Below are 19539 nucleotides of genomic sequence, written 5' to 3'. Positions count from 1 at the left end.
GTACATGCAGCTGAGTCACAAGGGGAGTGATGTAATGATTTGTCACTTTTTAGAAGCCCTGGGCGGGTTTTCTCCGTCATGGCACGGGAGGCTGGCTCCTTCATAGCTAGAAAGGGGCGGGACTGGGACCTGCTAGCTGCTCCAATCCCAAATCCTGTTTCCCCCCGTGCCCCTCATTCACAGACAGACGGGAAGCTCGCACAACACAAGCAGTAGCACAAAGATTCAGGGGTGCTTGTGTTAGCGGGGGGGACAAAGTGTTTCCTTCCTTGTTGTAGCTGAAGGTATCGATTGGCATTTACTTTCCTGCCCTTCCCTCCTTCTCATGGTTGTTTTTTTTTATGACATTCCTTCTCCCTCTTACTTTTTTCCTTTCCTTCTCTCTTCCCCCATGTTTCTGAGCGCACGCTCTCGCCACAGCTGCTTGGAGTTCTACAACTTCCTCCGCCATCGCCATGCCAACCTCACCAACAAATACCCTGACTATTGTTAGCGCTGAAATGTAGCGCCTCTAGTGGATCAATTAACAAGCAGGTTCCAACTAATCTGGGGCTCCGTCCACTTCAGTGGAAACCCAGTAAACACGGTTATTTATGCCTGCTCCATCTGAGTTCCAGTGCTGTTTCTTTGTTATAATGTACTATGGAAACAGGGTCTGTTTTTTGTATTTTAGAATGCATATTGATTAAATTAGCACACAGATCATTGTGTGTTTAAAAGACGTGAGGAATACTAGAGTCTAGAGACCCCCCCCCCCCACCCCCACCCCCACCCACCTGGAGAAGAGTTGTTTTCGATCATTTGGTCAAATTGTTCATCACCACCTCTACCATCACCCTCGCATTGCACCACATACACAAACACACACACACACACACATATATATATGCTTGTAAATCTGCCACGACTTTAGGTGTTATGATGACATTCCTTTTGGGTCACACACCAGAGACACTGGTCCTCACATTACAGCCACTTGAAACAGGTTGAGACTGATTTCAGTAGAACCTGCCAAAGTCGCTCGTAAATAAACTTTTTGCAAGCATTTGCAGCTGTGTCTACAGCACAAGAAGTAGGTGAACTCCAGAGAGCGACTTCTCAACCCTAAACAAGTTTTATTAAAATGAGTCTGAACCTGTTTCATCTGGCACACAGAGGCAAGCTCAGAGGAGACACGGGTTCGAGCGGTATATTCGTAGCAAACACGTACTCTTTTTTTGTGATCGAATTTTGGTGGAACGACTTTCAAATTACAGTTCTCAAACACCATATGTTAAAGTGCCAGCTTTGGACAGAATAAAAGATCCCTGATTCTACGGGTTGCATTGATCCTAGAAATGGCACAAGCAATGGCAATTTATGTAATTATCCATATATCTAGATATTTATTTGTTTATTTTACTTTGAAGTTTAAATCATTTACATTTATTCATTTGCCAGACGATTTTATCCAAAGTGACTTACAAGTGAGGCAGAGTACAACACAAATCACTGCCAAATAACTCTTACCCCATTACAAGAGTTAATTATAAAAGTTAATTTAATAATCATGTTCTTACTAATTGTGTCTGTCAACACAGGTTGTCAAGAACAAGTCATGGCTTGATTTACTTTGAAACATGCAGATTTATGTAGCCTGAGGAAAGCATATGCTTCAACATGGCTGATCACGTCTTCCTGCTTTTTTGTTTAGTTTGATTTTCGGTTTCGTTTTGAGACAGCTGTGACTGGCAGTGTACCATAGTGGTAAGGAGTAGTGCTAGTAACAGAAATTTTCTGGTTCAATTCCCTGCTGGGGCACTGCTGCTGTGCCCCTGGGCAAGTTACTTTACCTAGAATTGCCTCAGTAAATATCCAGCTGTATGAATGGGTAACATGTAAAAATAGTAATCTGTGTAAGTCGCTCTGGATAAGAGCATCTGCTAAATGACAATAATGTAATGTAATTCATAAGATGCACAGAGAAAGGTGTAGCATAGCACATCATCTCTCTCTCACATTGTTTAAGTATGGGTAACGCGACATTCTGAGAATCTTAGTGTGACCTCTTTGTGTTCACTGGCTTCCTGGAGAGTTAGGTGGAAAGACAGACAGGTGGTCCCGGGTTCTGTGAGACAGCAGGCGTTGAGGTGGCCCTGGGTTCTGTGAGATAGACAGCAGGCATTGAGGCGGTCCCAGGTTCAGTGAGATAGACAGCAGGCATTGAGGTGGCCCTGGGTTCTGTGAGATAGACAGCAGGCATTGAGGTGGCCCTGGGTTCTGTGCAGTATCACGCGCCAGGCAGCTGGAGACACATCAGGCCAAGCTCACTCCTCTGCCTGCGGAGGACCCTGCTGTACTTCCCTCAGGCGAGATGGAGCAAAGAACGCTCTTGTGATGATTGATTGTGCCTTCAGTGGAATTAGGTTTTAGCGTTCCTCGTACGTGGCAGGCACCGGGTCAGGAAATGACGATGATGTAATGGCATAGCTGGGCAGTGATCTCCGCCACTCTGCGCTGAATCATATCTCGCTCACAGGGATGGAAGCAAATATACTGTAGCCCTACAAAGTATTTGCATGACTCTCCTCACGTCTGTGACAAAGGCCGTAGGTCAGCAGAACTCCAGTTGATGAACACATTCCTTTGGTGTGTATTCACGTATCGGGACCCTGTGATTTTTTTTTTATTATTATTTTTTAGAAAATTTATTTACAAATAAAGTGAGGCAGAAATGTTTGTTCTCTCTGTTAACCATTGCATGCTGGGTAGTTTATCTTTTCTTAATCTGTTCTGCATTCCTGCCTCTGTACGGCTCCTGCAGTATGCAGCTCTGGCAGTTCTGCTCCAGTTGTGATTCAGAGATGACGCACTGTCATTTTCTCCATGCAAGCTCTGTACCTTTGCACAGTGAAGTTGAACTCAGGTCTCGAGGAAACGTGAAGCATGACAAGGTTTTGACAGACCTGTTCTCAGAAGAAAAGAAAAAAAACTGAAATGAAAGCTTCATCTGGGTGGGACGTTTGGGTTGGGTGAAATCGACTCTGTGCTTGATGCACTGGAACGCGTTTTTGGGAGAGAAATGTTTCGTGCTCACCTTAGAATTCTAAGCATGATTCGGCCCCTTTCAATTGCTCACCTGTGTTTGCCACCAGCTTACCGGGACTCCTTGTGGAAACACATGCATGTGGACACTAACTCTGTACGTCAGATGAACACCTTAGATTGTGCAGTTTGGCAGGTCATACAATTGCTCTTTCAAGCACCTTATTAGCCACAGTGTTCATATTTTCACCAGTTCCTGTTCAGAGTAAGATTTTATGAGCAGTGAGGGACTGCCAGCCGCCAAGGAAAAAAAAAACAACAATTCAGTAATAACGTAATGTGCCCAAAAAAATCCCCCAAAAAACAGCCTGTTAGCAGTTCCTGTAGAACTACAGCGAAAATCTGTAAGATAGCCAAGGAACGAGAAAGATTAAGTGCAAGAGAGGACATCGGTGCCAAGCCGAAAATCCACACGGAAGATGAGGACTCTATTAAGCTGTGGCAAAGGCACCAAGGGTTATTTAATCTGTCCGCAAACAGCTAGCAATATAAACCACAATAAGTGGAAAGAAACAGGAAAGGAGCTTGAAAAAAAAAAAACTCAGTGACTCTGTGTCTCCTGTAGTTTACAGTAAGTGCCTTATGACCTTGTAGGGCAGCATCAGTGGCCAGTGGATGACACCATTTGTCTGCAAGAAATTATTGGTGAAATTCCTGAAGTTGTGGCGCACAGAATAGCTCCCTGATTTCGAAATTCTTGTGTTGTGTTGTGTCAGATTCTGCACGAGCCCACAGGTAATGTGTGTCAGGCTGGCTCCCGGTACATTCACTAGAGAGTCTGAGTAAATGGGAGCATGTGTACTAGCTCTCAGCAGAGCCACATATGACTGCTGAGGTACACAGAGAAGGGTAGGCTGGAGGTGTTAGACACAGGATCCCATGAGAGGATCAATGGCGTGAAGGAATTTCACAGGCGGCTGACATGTTACCATCCTGCTAAAAAACACCAGCCCCTTCCCCACCACACTCTGCAACAAGAGAAGAGAGTACCTACTATGACAGAGACCAATACCAATCTCTCTTTGATCATAATTCATCAGCATTTTGCTCTCAAAAAGCTGGTGGTTGAGCCTGCTGTGCACTGTAGTCAATTTCATAAGTACTGGCCAATAGTCTGCCATTTTTGTACAGTAGAAAATAATGATCAGCAATGCTGATCTTCACTGTAATAGCAGCTCTAATGGTGTTTACTCTGCTCGTATGCCTTCTTAATCTGACCTTCTTGCTCTGATTTATGAAATGACCAGTAGTAACAACAAAAACGAATCCTTTCGATGGATTAGTTATGAGTTCTCTGGGTCTGCTGGAATTCTAGTGGCTATACAGCACCCAATCAAGTGTGTGTGTGTGTGTTGATGAAGGGGTCAGGTGCTGGTATTCGCAGCACTGCACCAGGTCATTACTAAACCAGGAATCTTTTTTTTTTTGACCCTCCTGGACGTAGAACGTTTAAGCAAACTCAGGACATTGGTTGCTCAGGTGGATCTGTTTTTCAGGGGCATCGCACAGACAGACAGAGGGGTTGTACGCACCCGCTCATGGTTCGGATATTCTCTTACAATCTCCAGCCCAACCACCTCAGCGTCTTTTTAACAACCTGGACTCACACAGGCATATAAAACAGGGTCATAAACTCTCATTCCAAGCTCTTTTGTTCCATTCAGCATTGAATAGAATAAGGCTTCCAGTGACCGAGTTTCTCATGTCAATGAAATCAGCAAAGGGGGGAGTCTGAAATATTGTTTTACAGACGTAAAACTTTACCTAACACTTACTGTCACGAGGCTCCTTATTTCTGGGTTTTAGTTTTCTTGAAAGTGGTTGCTTCAGTGTGTAGGCCACACACACCTTTGGTCCCGCTAGTAAAATGTCCTGGAAATTCATCCAGAAAAGCTTTGTGAAGCGTATAATGTTTTGGTTGTTTCCAGGACTGTTTTGCCATGTTTACGAGTTCTGTAACTCTAGTGCAGTTGTTTCACTGTTTCACTGGTTTTCCCCCCTCTCTCTCGCTCTCTCTCCCTCTCTCTCTCTTTCTATCTCTTTCATTCTCTCATTCTCCCTCTCTCTCTCTTTCTATATCTTTCATTCTCTCTCTCTCTCTCTCTCTCTCTCTCTCTCTCTCTCTCTCTCTCTCTCTCTATCTCTCTCTCCCCCCCCCCCCCTCTCAGAATCAAATTCAAAATACAAATGGAGCTTTATTGGCTTGACCAGAAAGATTGGATTGCCAAAGCATAAAAAAACAAGTTACAAATAGAAACTGCTAGGCAAACAGAAACTGCAACTGCATTGACAATAATTATGTACTGCATTGTGATATACTTAATATAATCATGCATTTACACATCTCCACACATCCCCCTTATACAGCTTTCTCCCTCTCTCTTTCTGTCTGTCTAGCTCACTCTCTCTCTCTCTCGCCCCCTTCTCAATTAGTCTTCCTCTCATCTTTTCATTTCATACTGTCCTCACCTCATATGAGATGTCTCTGCTCTGTCAGTGTGTGTGTGTGTGTGTGTATGTATGTGCGCGCACCTTTGGCCAAGCCTCTGTTTGCCTGCAATTCTCATCAAGTAGTACCATACAACTGTGCCTCTGTGTCGCTGTGACTCCGGTCAAGTGTTGGTTGTCCTGGGATGAGGGCTGTCAGTCTAGGGTTAATCATTGTGTAATCTACCAAAGAATTCTGTCTCCTGCAAGATTTTATCACCTGCCACTGCTTGCTATGTAAGTCTACAGCAGTCATTCACAAGTAATTTATGGGCAATATTACCTGGTAATTAATATTTACTGTTTTGCCTTAAGTAGCCTAGGGAGGCTGTTTCAGTTCAGTTGAGCTAGCATTATTGGCATGATAAATTGTTTTGAGTGTCACCAGTACAATTACCCAAAAAATATTTTCCGGGACAAGTTTTGAGTTTCCTAGCAGCAACTGACTTGCAGGAACTTCAGAGAAGTAGGAGCTGGTAGAGGATCGGAGGAAGTGTGCTGTGCATGGCTCGGTTTTTAATGTGCCGTGGCAAGCGCGCATCAATAATCCCCCCTGACAGCGGAGACACAGATATAGGCAGAGCTGTTGACAGAGAAGACGAATGGACATTTTGCAATGTGCCATTTACAGACTCTCTCACTGACACCATGAACACCAGCCTTAGCTCTGTGCTCGAGGAGCGCTTGCGTTGGAACAGAAAGTGGACTCACGTCTTTGTGATCAAACCGACCGCGGTTCGGAGGTGAAGACGGGAGCTGAGAGATGTTACACTCTTGTCATTTAGCAGATGCTCTTATCCAGGGCTACTTACAGTTGTATCTATTCACAGCTGGATATTTACTGATTTTGCCCAGGGGTACAACAGCTGTGACCCAGCGGGGGATCAAACCAGCAGCCTTTTCGGTTACAGGCCCTGCTCCTTACCACTGCACCGCACTGCTGCCCACGGAGACGATGGCCGTGTGTGCTCTGCTGCGTTCAGCTTGAACACAGCAACCCGCCTCACAGTTAGTGAGGAACGCAGAGAGGTGCGGAGCTGTTAACATGCTGAGTGTTTGCTCTGTGGCATGCTCTTTACAAGCGGTGCCAGGGAGGGGGCGTGGACTGGCCAGAGACACACCGTGACCGTGTCGGGGAGGCGGACCCCACCTTGCTTTTGCTCTTGTTGGTCTGTGGCTTTTTCAGTTGGCCTTGCTGTTTGGGGAGCAGGGCACTGAGCTTTCCGCACGTCTGTGCTTTAACAGCTGGGATGTTAAGCGGCACCTCACTCATCATGCACTGATTTTGTGCCTGTGCTGTCTGGGGGGGCACATGTATCGTGTTGATTTTTCCTATGGAGGTTTTTGGATTTTTTTTTTCATTTATTTTTTTTGGGCCTCCTGCTAAATAGAAGCCCGTCCCCATGTGGACACCCCTGCCTTTTGAGATGTACCCCTCACGGTCCCTCTTGAGTAGGATTCAGGAGGACTGATGCTCTGTATCACAAAAACTGCCCCCCCCCCCTCCCAAACACCTACACACACGACACGCATACAGACCACACCATCCCAGGTTCCCACGTACTCCTGCCACATTTTCATACAAAAATGTCACACTGCAAGACTGCCACAGTTTCAGGGCGGGGTTGGGGGTGTGGGGGTGGGGGTGCCAGGGAGGAAGTGATGCCGGCCATGTGCGGCGTGTGAGTACACCGCAGTGACTACGTGCAGCAGGAATGCTGCTGCCAAGGTCACAACCACAATGTTTCACTTTGTTTTTTTTTCCCTTTTGTCTGGTCATGCCTGACGCGGTTTAGGAATAACAGACACGTTCATTAATTCATGCTCCCTCAAGGCTTAAGTCTGCATGATCATGTGTGGCTGCAGTAACCTGCACTGTCACGGCAGATGTCTGTTAGCTCATTCAGTCTTGAAGGAAATGGACAATGACCTGTTGTGCCAGTTTGTCTCCCTCTGCTGGACAAAAGTTATATAGCACACTCACCACCTATACCTAGGAGGTTCTCAGTGACAGTGAAATGTGTTTCAGGAAGAGGAGGAGGAGAATGAGGAAGAGGAGGAGGGAGAGGAGGAAGGCCGGTCGTCGCCCAGCGAGCCGGAGGGTGACCTGTCCCCCACGACGCGCGCCGCCCTGTTGGCAGCCCGGCTCCGGGTCACAGCCCAGCGGTTCCTCAGAGACCTGGGCCGGGTTCTGGCCATCATGTTGTTGGGTCTGGCTGGTAAGGGACCCGAGAGAGCGGACACTCATTTGAACTAAAAGCTAAAACCAAAGCTGGACAGATCAAAGCCCTGCACGCATATCCCTTTACTGTTTTCATTTCATATTTATTAGTATAATGCATATGCTATGTGCTCTGGAGGTGCCACATTGGTTCAGAGGAAAATCTTGCATCTGCAATCAATAATATCATATATTAAAGTTTGTTTGTGCGTGTGTGTGCGCACATGCACATGTGTGTGTGTGTTTTACAGGTATCACGCTGCCCTCTGCCTTTTCTGGAATCTACTACCTCCTGTTCATCTGCGTGTGCACCTGGTGGGCCTGTCACCTTCCCATCAGCCCCCTGGGCTTCAACGTGATCTGCGTGATGGTGGGCTTCTTCACAGCGGGGCACCTGGTGTGCCTCTACCTGTATCAGAGCTTCTATGCCCAGGCCATCTTACCACCTGCTAGCCTGTGGGCCAGGTCAGTCTGTGGGTCACCCAGCACCTCAGCTTCTCTTAAAATCCGCTCCACATAAAAGGGTTTGTTGGGAACTTTGAATGGTGATGACGTTTAGGTGAGACCTGAGTGTTTCGTTATCATCCCATTTCTTCAAGTCCCCCAGGGTAGGTGTAGATAATGTACGCTCATCCAATTTAATGTGGCAGACTCATATGGCTCTGGTGCCATTCTGATTTTGTGCTGTAAGTTACAGCTTCACACACCGCTTGCAGCAGTGACAGTGGAAAAAAGGTGTCACTGATTTGATCATTCCAGTTCATTTTAAAAGGTTTTAACATACTAACTGTCAAACAAGAGCAGCACAGACAGCATCCTCGGTTTGGATAGTGCTCATAGAGATAAGTTTAAGTTTTCACCTGCAAAAGTCTCACACATGCGTCATATTTTAAGCTTACAGTCTTGACCTCAGGGCAAAACTATGAGGAAAAAGAACACATTGGTGCCGTGTGAAAAAAGGGCGGACAGGCTAGGCGGTGAGGCATGAGATCTCATGCTTCAGAGGTGGATGGAATGGTGTTGCAGGGAGACAGTTATGTGTGGAATGTTATTGGCACGATGCGTTCCGGAATGCCTGTTTTCCAGAGAACTTTCAGAAGGCCAGAGCTATCTCCACTCTCACACCTGTGGGGGGGGGGGGGGGGGGGTCGTCCCATCCAGTGCCTCTGGGGCACCTTGTACCAGCCTAGAGGAAGCAGGGACGCTGCAGCTGGGCTTAACAGATAGAGTGAGCAGAGTGACCCCCTCTCCTGCTCTTCTGGAAGGCTTGATTCACTCTTCACAGAGCTGAAACAAGGTTATTATGAGATGGAGTCCTAAGATGGCTAACCCAGTACGTATGGTTGCTATCATTGCAGATTGGCTGTTGCAATCTGATGATTTCCTAAAAAAGAGAGTGTCTCTCTGGTGCAACATGATGACCAGTGAAGAGCAAAGAGAGAACTCTGATCTAACCTTTGGCCTGCTGGCGAAAACATGATTAACAAGTGTCTCTGCAAGTTGAAATGGAGACCTGTGTGTATTAGACAGTACATAATCTTCTGACATTTAACAAAATAGAATCAGGAAGATTTCAGTTTTTATGCTACTTCAATGTTTTGCTCCCCCAGACTCTTCGGCCTCAAAGAGATTGTAACGCCTTGCAACTGCTCCTCCTCTTATGACCTCATCCTGAACACGGAACATGATTGGCCAGTGTATGTCAACCCCGGGATCCTCTTCCTGCTCTACATCACCATGGCGATTGTTCTGAAAATGGGCAGCCCTGGCCTTCACGGAGAGGTGCCTACAACGTGAAAACCTTTCCTTTCATTTGAAGTGTTGCGTCTGGTCCCTTAAGGTCCCGTATCTGATCGACTTGTTGATTGACTTTCCTCACTCATTAAGCCTACACTACCCAAAATGCTATTCTGAGCTATATTGTCCTCAGTGAAAGAAAACTGTGACTTTACATAGCGTGTGCTGTTGTAAAGGAGTGTATTAGCAGTTGCAGGTGTTTTGGCAGTTGTCTTGAATGCTCTCGTCTTTGTTTGTGAGAAGCATGAAGATGAACCACAGTCCAGAAAGGGGGTGGGGCCTGGCAGAGGGGAGGAGGTGGAGCTAGAATCCTGGCGGCCACAGAGACGAGGCAGTGATGATGACACTAAGGTGGGTCCTGGCAACAGAATGCCTCTCCATCAGCCCGAAGTATCTGCTCAGCGCTGGCGCTGCCAGCAGGCTGTTTAAAGATCCGGCTGTTTGCTTGATTCATAGTTTCAGCCGCTGTGTTCACGTGTTCGTTCTAGAAAACGCTGCTCCCCGCCGGTGACTCACCACAGTGTGAGTCAGAAAATTCCAGAGGTCACGTCATCGTCAATTCCAGTCACCCAGAGCTAGGTGAGACGGTTTTCTCAGGATCGTTTCCGCAGGGGAAGCAATTGCAGTACCTCCCAAACTTGTGAAAAGGAAACACACCATCCTGTTCTTGTTTTCTGTTATATTGCTGTAGGCTGATTCCTTCCCATCCATTATTTACACCTCTTTTTTGTTTATGCCAGGACCCAGTGGTGCCCCCAGTGGACAGGAGGGGGATAACCCTTTCTACATCGTGGGTCGATTGGTCATGCAGCAGAGCTATGTATGCGCTCTCATTGCAATGATGGTAATAGCTCAATTCACTTCTCTCTTTTCATTCACATAGCAATTACAGAACTTTACAGAACCAATTACAGAGTTTTCCATTTGCATCTCGCAAGGAAGAATGTGCCAACACAATATTTGTTTATTTAGAGGAACAGTTAAGGACTGGAATGCAGATTTAGTGTTCTTTGGCTTAAGTCCATAGGGAGAATCCATTATTTACAAAAAGTACAACCTTGAAACATATCATTTACTTTGTGATTCCCTCACCTCGTAATCGCAGCACATTATCACAGCAAACAGGGTGACTGTGGTTACCTTTGCTGAAGAGATTTTTATGTTTGATTCCCCCCCCCCCCACCCCCCCTCACGCTGCTCCCCCTGCAGGTGTGGAGTATCACCTACCACAGCTGGTTGACCTTTGTGCTGCTGCTGTGGGCGTGTCTGATCTGGATGCTGCGGGCTCGGCGGCACTTCGCCATGCTGTGCTCTCCTTTCATCCTCCTGTACGGCCTGTCGCTCTGCAGCCTGCAGTACGTCTGGGCCATGGACCTGGGGCCCGAGCTGCCCCAGCACTGGGGGACCATGAGTCTCAGGCAGCTGGGCCTTGACCAGGCCCCCCACCCATGCCTGCGCCTGGGGGCCATGGTGAGGAACCGTTCAGGAACTCAGACCACCCCTTAACCCTTTCCCGCGTACGGTTACACTGGTGTGATCAGAACACTAGATTGGAAAAATTCTAGCTAACGTTAGCTTTGAGGAAACAGTGATTCAACGTTGCAAAGTATAGCAAACTCGGCGGTGAAAACAATGAGCTTATGAATAATGAAAACATAACGAACCATGTAATGTAACACGCGCGCTACATAGCATAAAATGAGTCACGTGCGAAAGGGTTAAGCCTTCAGTCAATCCCATTAAACCGCCGGGAGAGGAGCACCTCCACTGCCGCTGCAAATACGTTACGTTGCGTTACCTTAATTTAGCAGATGGTCTTATCCAGAGCGACTTCCAGCACGCATCTGCGTGTAGAATTTGCTGTTCTTACCGGGACATCTGCACAAGTTTTTATGGAACGCTTTCCAGAGAACAGATCTCTGCATTTTAAATTTCACGCGCACATGCTGTCAAATACCGCACTGCAATTACGAATGCAGAACAGGAGAAAACGTGAGTGCCAGCGGTGGTCTGTCTTTCGTCAGGTTTTCTCTCTCTCTTTCTCTCCCTCAGTTGCTCTATACCCTGACTTTCTGGCTCCTGCTGAGACAGTCAGTTAAGGACAATTTCAGCAGGAAGAAGAGCATCGCTGCCCCTCTCCTGGAGGTCACCACTGGAGGTTGGAGATTTTAACATCGCACGCACAGATAGCAGTTTCACTCAGATGCTGGCCAACTTCCAAGTTCAGCTTCATAAAGGAGTAGCCTTCAAGTATATCTGTAATTCACTCAGTGATTGAAGCTTTGTCATTCATAGTGTTGATTAAAAAAAAGCCTTAAAAATCTAGTCATTTTCTCATAAAGGAAGGTGTTTGCAAAACAACCTATGTGTCATATTGTGAAATAGTTTTGTTGTTGTACCAAATGGATTTATTCTTTCTGCTTTTCTAATGCACCTGCAGAGGGAGGCTAATTGGGTTTGATTACCCCCCCCCCCCACACACACACACACACACACACACAGGGAAACTTAACAAAGAAACAAGGTAGGGGTGGGTCATATTGTTCAAAACAAGATCTTTTCATGCACACATCGGCCATATAAAGGAGGTGTGTGAACCTCATTTTACAGCTGATACGTAACATTCCCGCAACGTTTCCATGACATTGCTGCAAGGCTGCTGGGGTGTGTCAGCACCTGTCTCCTTTGTGTTGGGCTGTAGAGAGTGGCAGGCGAAACCAGTCGGTTCTCACGGTTCTGGGCCGGACTGTGATGAGCTGCTACGCCAAGTACTGGATCTTCGTGTGTGGTGGCATGTTTATCATGGTCAGCTTTGCGGGCAAGCTGGTCGGGTACAAGATCGTCTACATGCTGCTCCTCCTGCTCTGCCTGTGTGTCTACCAGGTACGTTCCTTCCCCCTGAGAGCTCCTCAAACCCCTCCCAAAGGGGTCACCGTTTCTGTGCCCTGACCTCTGACCTCTGACCTCTGACCCCTGACCCAGGTGTACTACTCCCTATGGCGACGGCTGCTGAAGGCATTCTGGTGGCTGGTGGTGGCGTACACCATGCTGGTGCTCATCGCCATCTACACCTTCCAGTTCGAGGACTTCCCAGGTTATTGGAAGAACTTCACTGGCTTCACAGAGGAGCAGTACGTGGCCCGTCTCACCTCACGCCCCAGAGTACCAACAGAGGGGAGCGTTCCGTTAACGTGAAAACGCTGACAATCGTCCTGGTCTTTGACTGACTATGGGCGGCGAGCGTGGTGTTGACGTGTTTCTCCGCCCCCCCTCTCTGCAGGCTAGCAGACATCGGTCTGGAGACCTTCAAGCTGTCGGAGCTCTTCGTCAGCATCCTGATCCCCGGGTTCTTCCTGCTGGCCTGCATCCTTCAGCTGCACTACTTCCACCGGCGCTTCATGAAGATCACTGACCTGGAGCACGTCACGCCCATCCACAGGTACCGCCCAGCCCTCCTGCGTCAAACCTTACGCAACTCAGGTACTCTACCACAAGGTAATTTGTGCAACCTGACTAGACAAGGGAAGCCAAGTATAAAACCACACATCAGTCAGTAGATCTCTTCTCCTACTACTCTACTCCTGCCTAACCTCTCGCCCATCAAGAGGCACCGACACCCACTCCCTCTCCTCCCCTGTCACTCAGTTTCACACCCATTAAACAGTAAGAAGCAATCCCGGTTCCTCCTTAAGCCATGATCATGTCTCATATTAGTCAAGGAACACTAATCCTCACTTGTTCACGCTCACAGTTTCATTGCCTTCAACAGGTAGGTACTGATCCCCACTCCTGCTAACATCACCTCTCTCACCATCTTACTTTGTTGTCCTTTTTCACACCCACTTATTTCTGTTTGTAGCAACGCCCCCTACTACTGTGATTGGTTGGTTTCTCTTACAGGAAGAAGAATGTCCACAATTCGGATGCCCCACAAGCCATGGATGAGAGAGGGGTTGAAGAGGGGAACCTGGAAAATGATCTGGAGGATTACCAGTCAGAGGATGAAGGTTAATTCCGAAAAAGTGGTATCCCAAATGCATAATTCTGTGTCATAAAACTCATGTGTAACAGTGTAATTTATGGTAGCAGGTTTGGCGTACATTTAAAGCATAGTGCCATGACAATCAGACTGAATGTAGAACAGTATGTGCACCTGTTCTGCCTGATATGTTAAACTTGCTATCACTTTGACATTACATTACATTATTGTCATTTAGCAGAAGCTCTTATCCACAACAACTTACATAGGTTACAATTTTTACATGTCATTTATTCATACAGCTGGATATTTACTGAGACCATTCTGTTATGTACGTTGCCTAAGGTTACAGCAGCAGTGCCCCTGCAGGAAATCGAATCAGCAACCTTTCAGTTACAAGCCCTGAAAGGCCTACCCCTTACCACTGTGCTATACTGCCACCCCTTTATTACGTGTATCCCTCTCTCTCTTTCTGTCTGTCTCTCAGTATATTAATCATGCTGTGTCTCCCTCTTTCCTCTCTTGGTGGTACAGAGACAATGCCCAGTAAGTGGGGTCTGGTGATGGACCGGCTGGTGGTGCTGTTCTGGAAGTTCTCTGAGATCCTGACCCAGGTGCAGGTCTTCCTTTGGAGGGTCATGGAGCTTCACGTCCTCAAGATGGTGGCCTTTTTCGTCATCTGGGTGGCGCTGGGAGAGGTCAGTGTCTCGGACTGTCGATCCAGATGGACATAGCTTCAACTTCCAGGGTGTTTTCAGAATGCTCCTACTGATGATTGAACCTGGACAGTGACTTGTGTCATAATGCATTGTGGATTTGTCTGTATTCTTGACTAGAGGGTGTGGCGTATAGCCTAAGTTAATATGTGATGATGCTTGAATGGTGTTGTGTATGTACTTGCTGCTCTGGGAGTGATGTTAGCCTAGTCTGACAGTGTGGGTCATTTAACTTGGATGGATAAACTTCTGTTCTGTTGTGCTGGAAGTCACTCTGGATAAAAGTTTGCATGTAATGTAATGTTATATGAGTTCAGTACTACTATTAGGTGTGTGTGTGTGTGTGTGTGTGTGTGTGTGTGTGTGTGTGTGTGTAGACAGAGGGGTCAGTGCAGAAATATTATGTGTGAAAACATGTCTTCTGAAATGAGTGCCATATGCATACTGCTTGAATATGAAGATGACTATTTCATGCATTGATCATTTTTATTGTTAAAGAAGAGATGCTCTCTCTCTCTCTCTCTCTCTCTCTCTCTCTCTCTCTCTCTCAGCCGTCAGTGATGAATCTGGTTCTGGTGGTTCTGTGGGCCTTCGCCATGCCGTACCCCCGGTTCCGCCACATGGCTTCCTGTCTGTCCACCATCTGGGTCTGCATTATCATAGTGTGCAAGATGCTCTACCAGCTAAGCATCGTCAACCCCACAGAGTACTCCAGTAACTGCTCTGTGGTGAGATGCGCTGAAATGTTGAACCTGTATATGCACATGTATACACACACATGAGACACACACACGTATATGCATATACACACACACACACACACACACACACACACACCTTTGTTGAATCTCCCAGTTCTTGTTTCTGCATATATATATATTCTCATTAACACATTCACTGTGATTGCTTGTGTATACACTCTGCTGACATGTTTAGTTGTGTGCTTAGCGGTTGTTTGAAGGAAATAATCTTTTGTTTTATGTCCTGATGATTTACATTGGGTCTGGCTGTGACTCTGCCTTCATGGCTACTGTGTTTGCAGCTGCCTTATGAATGGGCAGGCTCTCTCATTTGGTTTAATGAGGCTGTTTAATAGAGCAAGATTTTACTGCAGTTGTCTAGACGTCTCTGTCCTCGTAGGTCTCTCTCTCTCTCTCATTCTCTCCCTCTCTCTCTCTTTTGTGTAGCCCTTTCCCAATGAGACCAGCCTGGAGAGGAGTGAGATACTCAACTCCACGCTGTACAGGCAGCCAGTCGACCCAGCCAGCTGGTTCGGGTTCCGGAAAGACGATACTGTCCTGGGATACAGCAAAGTAAGTTTGAGTTTTCGGCACCCGGGGAGCTGTGTCTAGTCACACCGGGTTCTCGCAGACTGAGCTACCGCACGATAACCATCCGAAAAGATCTTTCACTCTCCCAAGTTCAAAAACATTCCAGAAGGCAAGTGTTTGAAGAATGCTTTGCTCTCTTTCTGCAATCACGTAACCGAGGGAAGATGCAGCACCTCGCCCCGATCCCTCCCTCTCACTGCAGTTTGCTTATTTGAACAGCTCTTAGAGCTGCTTGTTTGCAAAGCCCCGAGCTGTTAAGACTGTTCTTGAGCTATTTTCATTCCCACAGTGATATTGTGACCGTTGAGGGTGTTTGTGAACATTGCCGTGCTGTTATGTCATGCCAATTTCAATGGCTCCACGTAATTGTGAGTGCAGTTTGTTATTGCAAAGATTCAATCTAACCGCAAAGCACTTTCCCATTAAATAACACAATTGATCTAGTGTTACTTTTTTGTGTGTTACTCATATAAAATGTTTTCATTCATTTAGTAACGACCCAATTTATGTTCTAATGTAGGAGGTGAGAAAACTGGCATTCATTTGTAAAGTTTTAAGGACACACCATGTTGCTGTTAGACTCTGGGCCTGTGTGTTCAATACCTCTGTCTCTGTGCTGCAATGTAAAGCAATGTAATGTAATGTAATTTGCTGTGCTGTAAGTGATACAGTGTGATGCTGTTATGTCCTTTCTCTCTGTTGTAGTGACTGTGTGATCTGAATGACACTGTGCTGTTACAGCTCTGCTGTGTGAGTGGCTGTGTGACTGAGATGCTGCGTTTTTCTGACTGTGCTGTTGTGCCTGTGCCCCTGTGCAGAACCACCTGCTGGTGCTGATGCTGCTGGTGTTCGAGGCCACGGTGTACCGCCACCAGGCTCACCACTACAGGCAGCACCTGCAGTCCCCTCCCCCCATCCCCACCCTCTTCCCCAGCACCAACAGGGTCAACATGGACCAGAGCCTGCTGAGCGCCATCAAATACCTGCTCAACTACTGCTTCTACAAGTTCGGCTTGGAGGTACCCACACACCTGCTCCCGCCATGGAAATTTACTTTGTTAAGCTTTATGTCTTTCCCTGGACACTGATGTTCTGGTCCTTGGAAAGATCTGAAAACAAAAATACTAATCAATCTTAAATGAGATTGAAATGGTAAGAACATTTAGCTGATGTAAAATAAATTGACCTTTGTTACATTTAGTAAATCTAAATGCCAGTACATTTAATGAATATTTATAGAAGAATTTTGTTGTTATGACTATGTCTTGTGCGTCTACTTTTGAAATATGACACAGATAGAATGAGCCAAACTTTCTGACACCAATACGTAAAGGATATTGGTAGATGTAACACCCACAGAATAAACACGAATGAAAAGAACTTCAAAATATGAGTCCTACAGATTTTAATATGAAGCAGTTGATCATTAATGTTGAAACAAATATGCTGAAGTACTTAGCAGGTAGATTTAGTAGGTAGAGGCAGAAGAAGAACTTACAGATTTAATCAGGATTACATTACATTTTATAATGCAGGAATTAACCAGTGCGCACCTTATAACCCAACAGAATAAGCTGTTGATGAATCACCACAACGTTGATTCTCTTATACTCTGCCGTTATCTAGACAGTACACAGATTAAGGGTCAGATGCTCTGTGCCACTTAAAAGTGTTTATGAAATACATTCTCAAAGTGTCAGATAAGGGTCAGAGTGTCTTCATATATCTGCTCTCTGGAATGGAAACATTATCCCCTGACCTTCAAAGACAACTCCCTTAAACTGTGAGCTATCCAAGATGATAATTAGTGCCGCTAACAAGAAATAATAACAAGAATATTCTGTTCTGTGTTAAAACTGCATCAAACGATCCTCACATTAATGGAAGAGTTATGGAGACGAGTGGGGTGTTATTGCATTATTATATTACGTGCTTGTCATTAGATGCGTTTATCCAGAATGTCATAAATAGGTTACAGTTTTTACATGTCATCCATTTATACAACTGGATATTCACTGAGGCAATTGTGGACTAAGTACCTTACCTAAGAGTATAGCAGCAGTGCCCTTGCAGGGAAATGAACCAGTAACCTTTCGGTCACAAGCCCTGCTCCTGATCAAGGTTGTGTTCATGCCCTCAGATCTGCTTCCTGATGACGGTGAATGTGATTGGCCAGCGCATGAACTTCCTGGTCATCATCCACTGCTGCTGGCTGGTGGTGATCCTGACACGGCGTCGCCGGGCAACCATCGCCAAGATATGGCCCAAATACTGCCTGTTCCTGGCCTTCTTTGTGATCTACCAGTACCTTCTATGTGTGGGAATTCCTCCGGCCTTATGTATAGGTAATTGTTTTGCGTATAACAGAGTACTCCATTTCTTCTAAACATGCTATCTGTATGGCCTTTTCAGTTTAAAGTTTCAATTTTGTTAGATTATTTGCTGAACAGGCACCCTTATTTAGAGCATCTTACATAGTTAACATATCAATCCATTTCTACAGCTGAATATTTTGCCAAAGCTATTTGGGTTAAACATCTTGCTCAAGGGTCCAGCAGCAGTGCCCCATCTGGGAATCGAACCAGCAACTTCTGTCTTATCTCTGTGTGTCATGGCCCTTCTGTAGACTACCCCTGGCGCTGGAGCTCCCCTGTCACCATCAACTCTGCCCTGATCAGGTGGCTGTACCTGCCAGACTTCTACACCATTCCCAAAGCTAAGGACCTCATGGGTGAGCGGCGCCCTTCCCTGATGGAGGGAAAACCTTCATGTCACAGAGCAGGGGTTCCGTTGTCGGATTTGGTCTCATGCTGAAGCGCCGTGTGTTTGCTCTTTCTCTGAGCAGCGGACTTCCTTCTGCTCATGTGCGCCTCGCAGCAGCGGAAGGTCTTCCAGGACGAGAGGAAAGAGGACTGGATGGTGCTGGCCGGAGAAAACAGGGACAACCCCAACCCCATGGAGGGGAGACATGTCAAACCTGTGCCCAACTTCATCAACTGCAGGTAAACGCACACCTGTGCCCAACTTCATCAACTGCAGGTAAACGCACACCTGTGCCCAACTTCATCAACTGCAGGTACACACACACACCTGTGCCCAACTTCATCAACTGCAGGTAAACGCACACCTGTGCCCAACTTCATCAACTGCAGGTACACACACACACCTGTGCCCAACTTCATCAACTGCAGGTACACACACACACACACCTGTGCCCAACTTCATCAACTGCAGGTACACACACACACCTGTGCCCAGCTTCATCAACTGCAGATACACATACACACCTGTGCCCAACTTCATCTACTGCAGGTACACATACACACCTGTGCCCAACTTCATCTACTGCAGGTACACACACACACCTGTGCCCAACTTCATCAACTGCAGATACACACACACACACCTGTGCCCAGCTTCATCAACTGCAGATAAACACACACACCTGTGCCCAACTTCATCTACTGCAGGTACACACACACACCTGTGCCCAGCTTCATCAACTGCAGATACACACACACACACCTGTGCTCAACTTCATCAACTGCAGGTAAACACACACACACCTGTGCTCAACTTCATCAACTGCAGCTTCATATACTACAGGTACGCACACCTGTATCCAGCTTCATATACTACAGGTACGCACACCTGTATCTAGCTTCATATACTACAGGTACGCACACCTGTATCCAGCTTCATGTACTGCAGGTGCACACACACCTGTGTTCAGTTTCATCTGTACCAGATTTTAACAGTTGCAGCTATACTCAGCTGTATGCCAATGTCTTGTCTGGGTCTCCCACTCTCTCAGCTGATGCTCCATCTGGACATGGTGACCACAGTCTAAGCATAGTACGCCCATGGCCTCATTGTCAGCTCACCTGTACCTCTCTCTCTCTCCCAGGTGTTACCTGGACATGG

The 19539-nt window shown here is 46.6% G+C and overlaps 1 protein-coding gene across 1 annotated transcript in view; it reads left to right on the top strand.

Moving 5' to 3' along the window:
- The window catches only part of piezo1 (piezo-type mechanosensitive ion channel component 1), a 72682-nt gene that overhangs the window by 35737 nt on the left and 17406 nt on the right, over nt 1-19539 (top strand). Inside the window, exons 6-25 of the mRNA XM_036544326.1 lie at nt 7601-7790; nt 8044-8257; nt 9403-9574; nt 9833-9940; nt 10078-10168; nt 10330-10433; nt 10799-11059; nt 11642-11747; nt 12291-12472; nt 12572-12720; nt 12870-13028; nt 13490-13596; nt 14103-14266; nt 14836-15012; nt 15472-15597; nt 16434-16634; nt 17756-17960; nt 18242-18346; nt 18461-18617; nt 19523-19539. The exon at nt 19523-19539 is cut by the window's right edge and continues 227 nt beyond it. Of these exons, the coding sequence (XP_036400219.1) occupies nt 7601-7790; nt 8044-8257; nt 9403-9574; nt 9833-9940; nt 10078-10168; nt 10330-10433; nt 10799-11059; nt 11642-11747; nt 12291-12472; nt 12572-12720; nt 12870-13028; nt 13490-13596; nt 14103-14266; nt 14836-15012; nt 15472-15597; nt 16434-16634; nt 17756-17960; nt 18242-18346; nt 18461-18617; nt 19523-19539 (2995 nt within the window). The remainder of the gene's footprint in view (nt 1-7600; nt 7791-8043; nt 8258-9402; nt 9575-9832; nt 9941-10077; nt 10169-10329; nt 10434-10798; nt 11060-11641; nt 11748-12290; nt 12473-12571; nt 12721-12869; nt 13029-13489; nt 13597-14102; nt 14267-14835; nt 15013-15471; nt 15598-16433; nt 16635-17755; nt 17961-18241; nt 18347-18460; nt 18618-19522) is intronic.

Source organism: Megalops cyprinoides, chromosome 13 (genome assembly GCF_013368585.1).
Source record: "Megalops cyprinoides isolate fMegCyp1 chromosome 13, fMegCyp1.pri, whole genome shotgun sequence".
Lineage (NCBI taxonomy): Eukaryota > Metazoa > Chordata > Actinopteri > Elopiformes > Megalopidae > Megalops > Megalops cyprinoides.
This window is presented reverse-complemented; position numbering and strand designations above follow the sequence as displayed.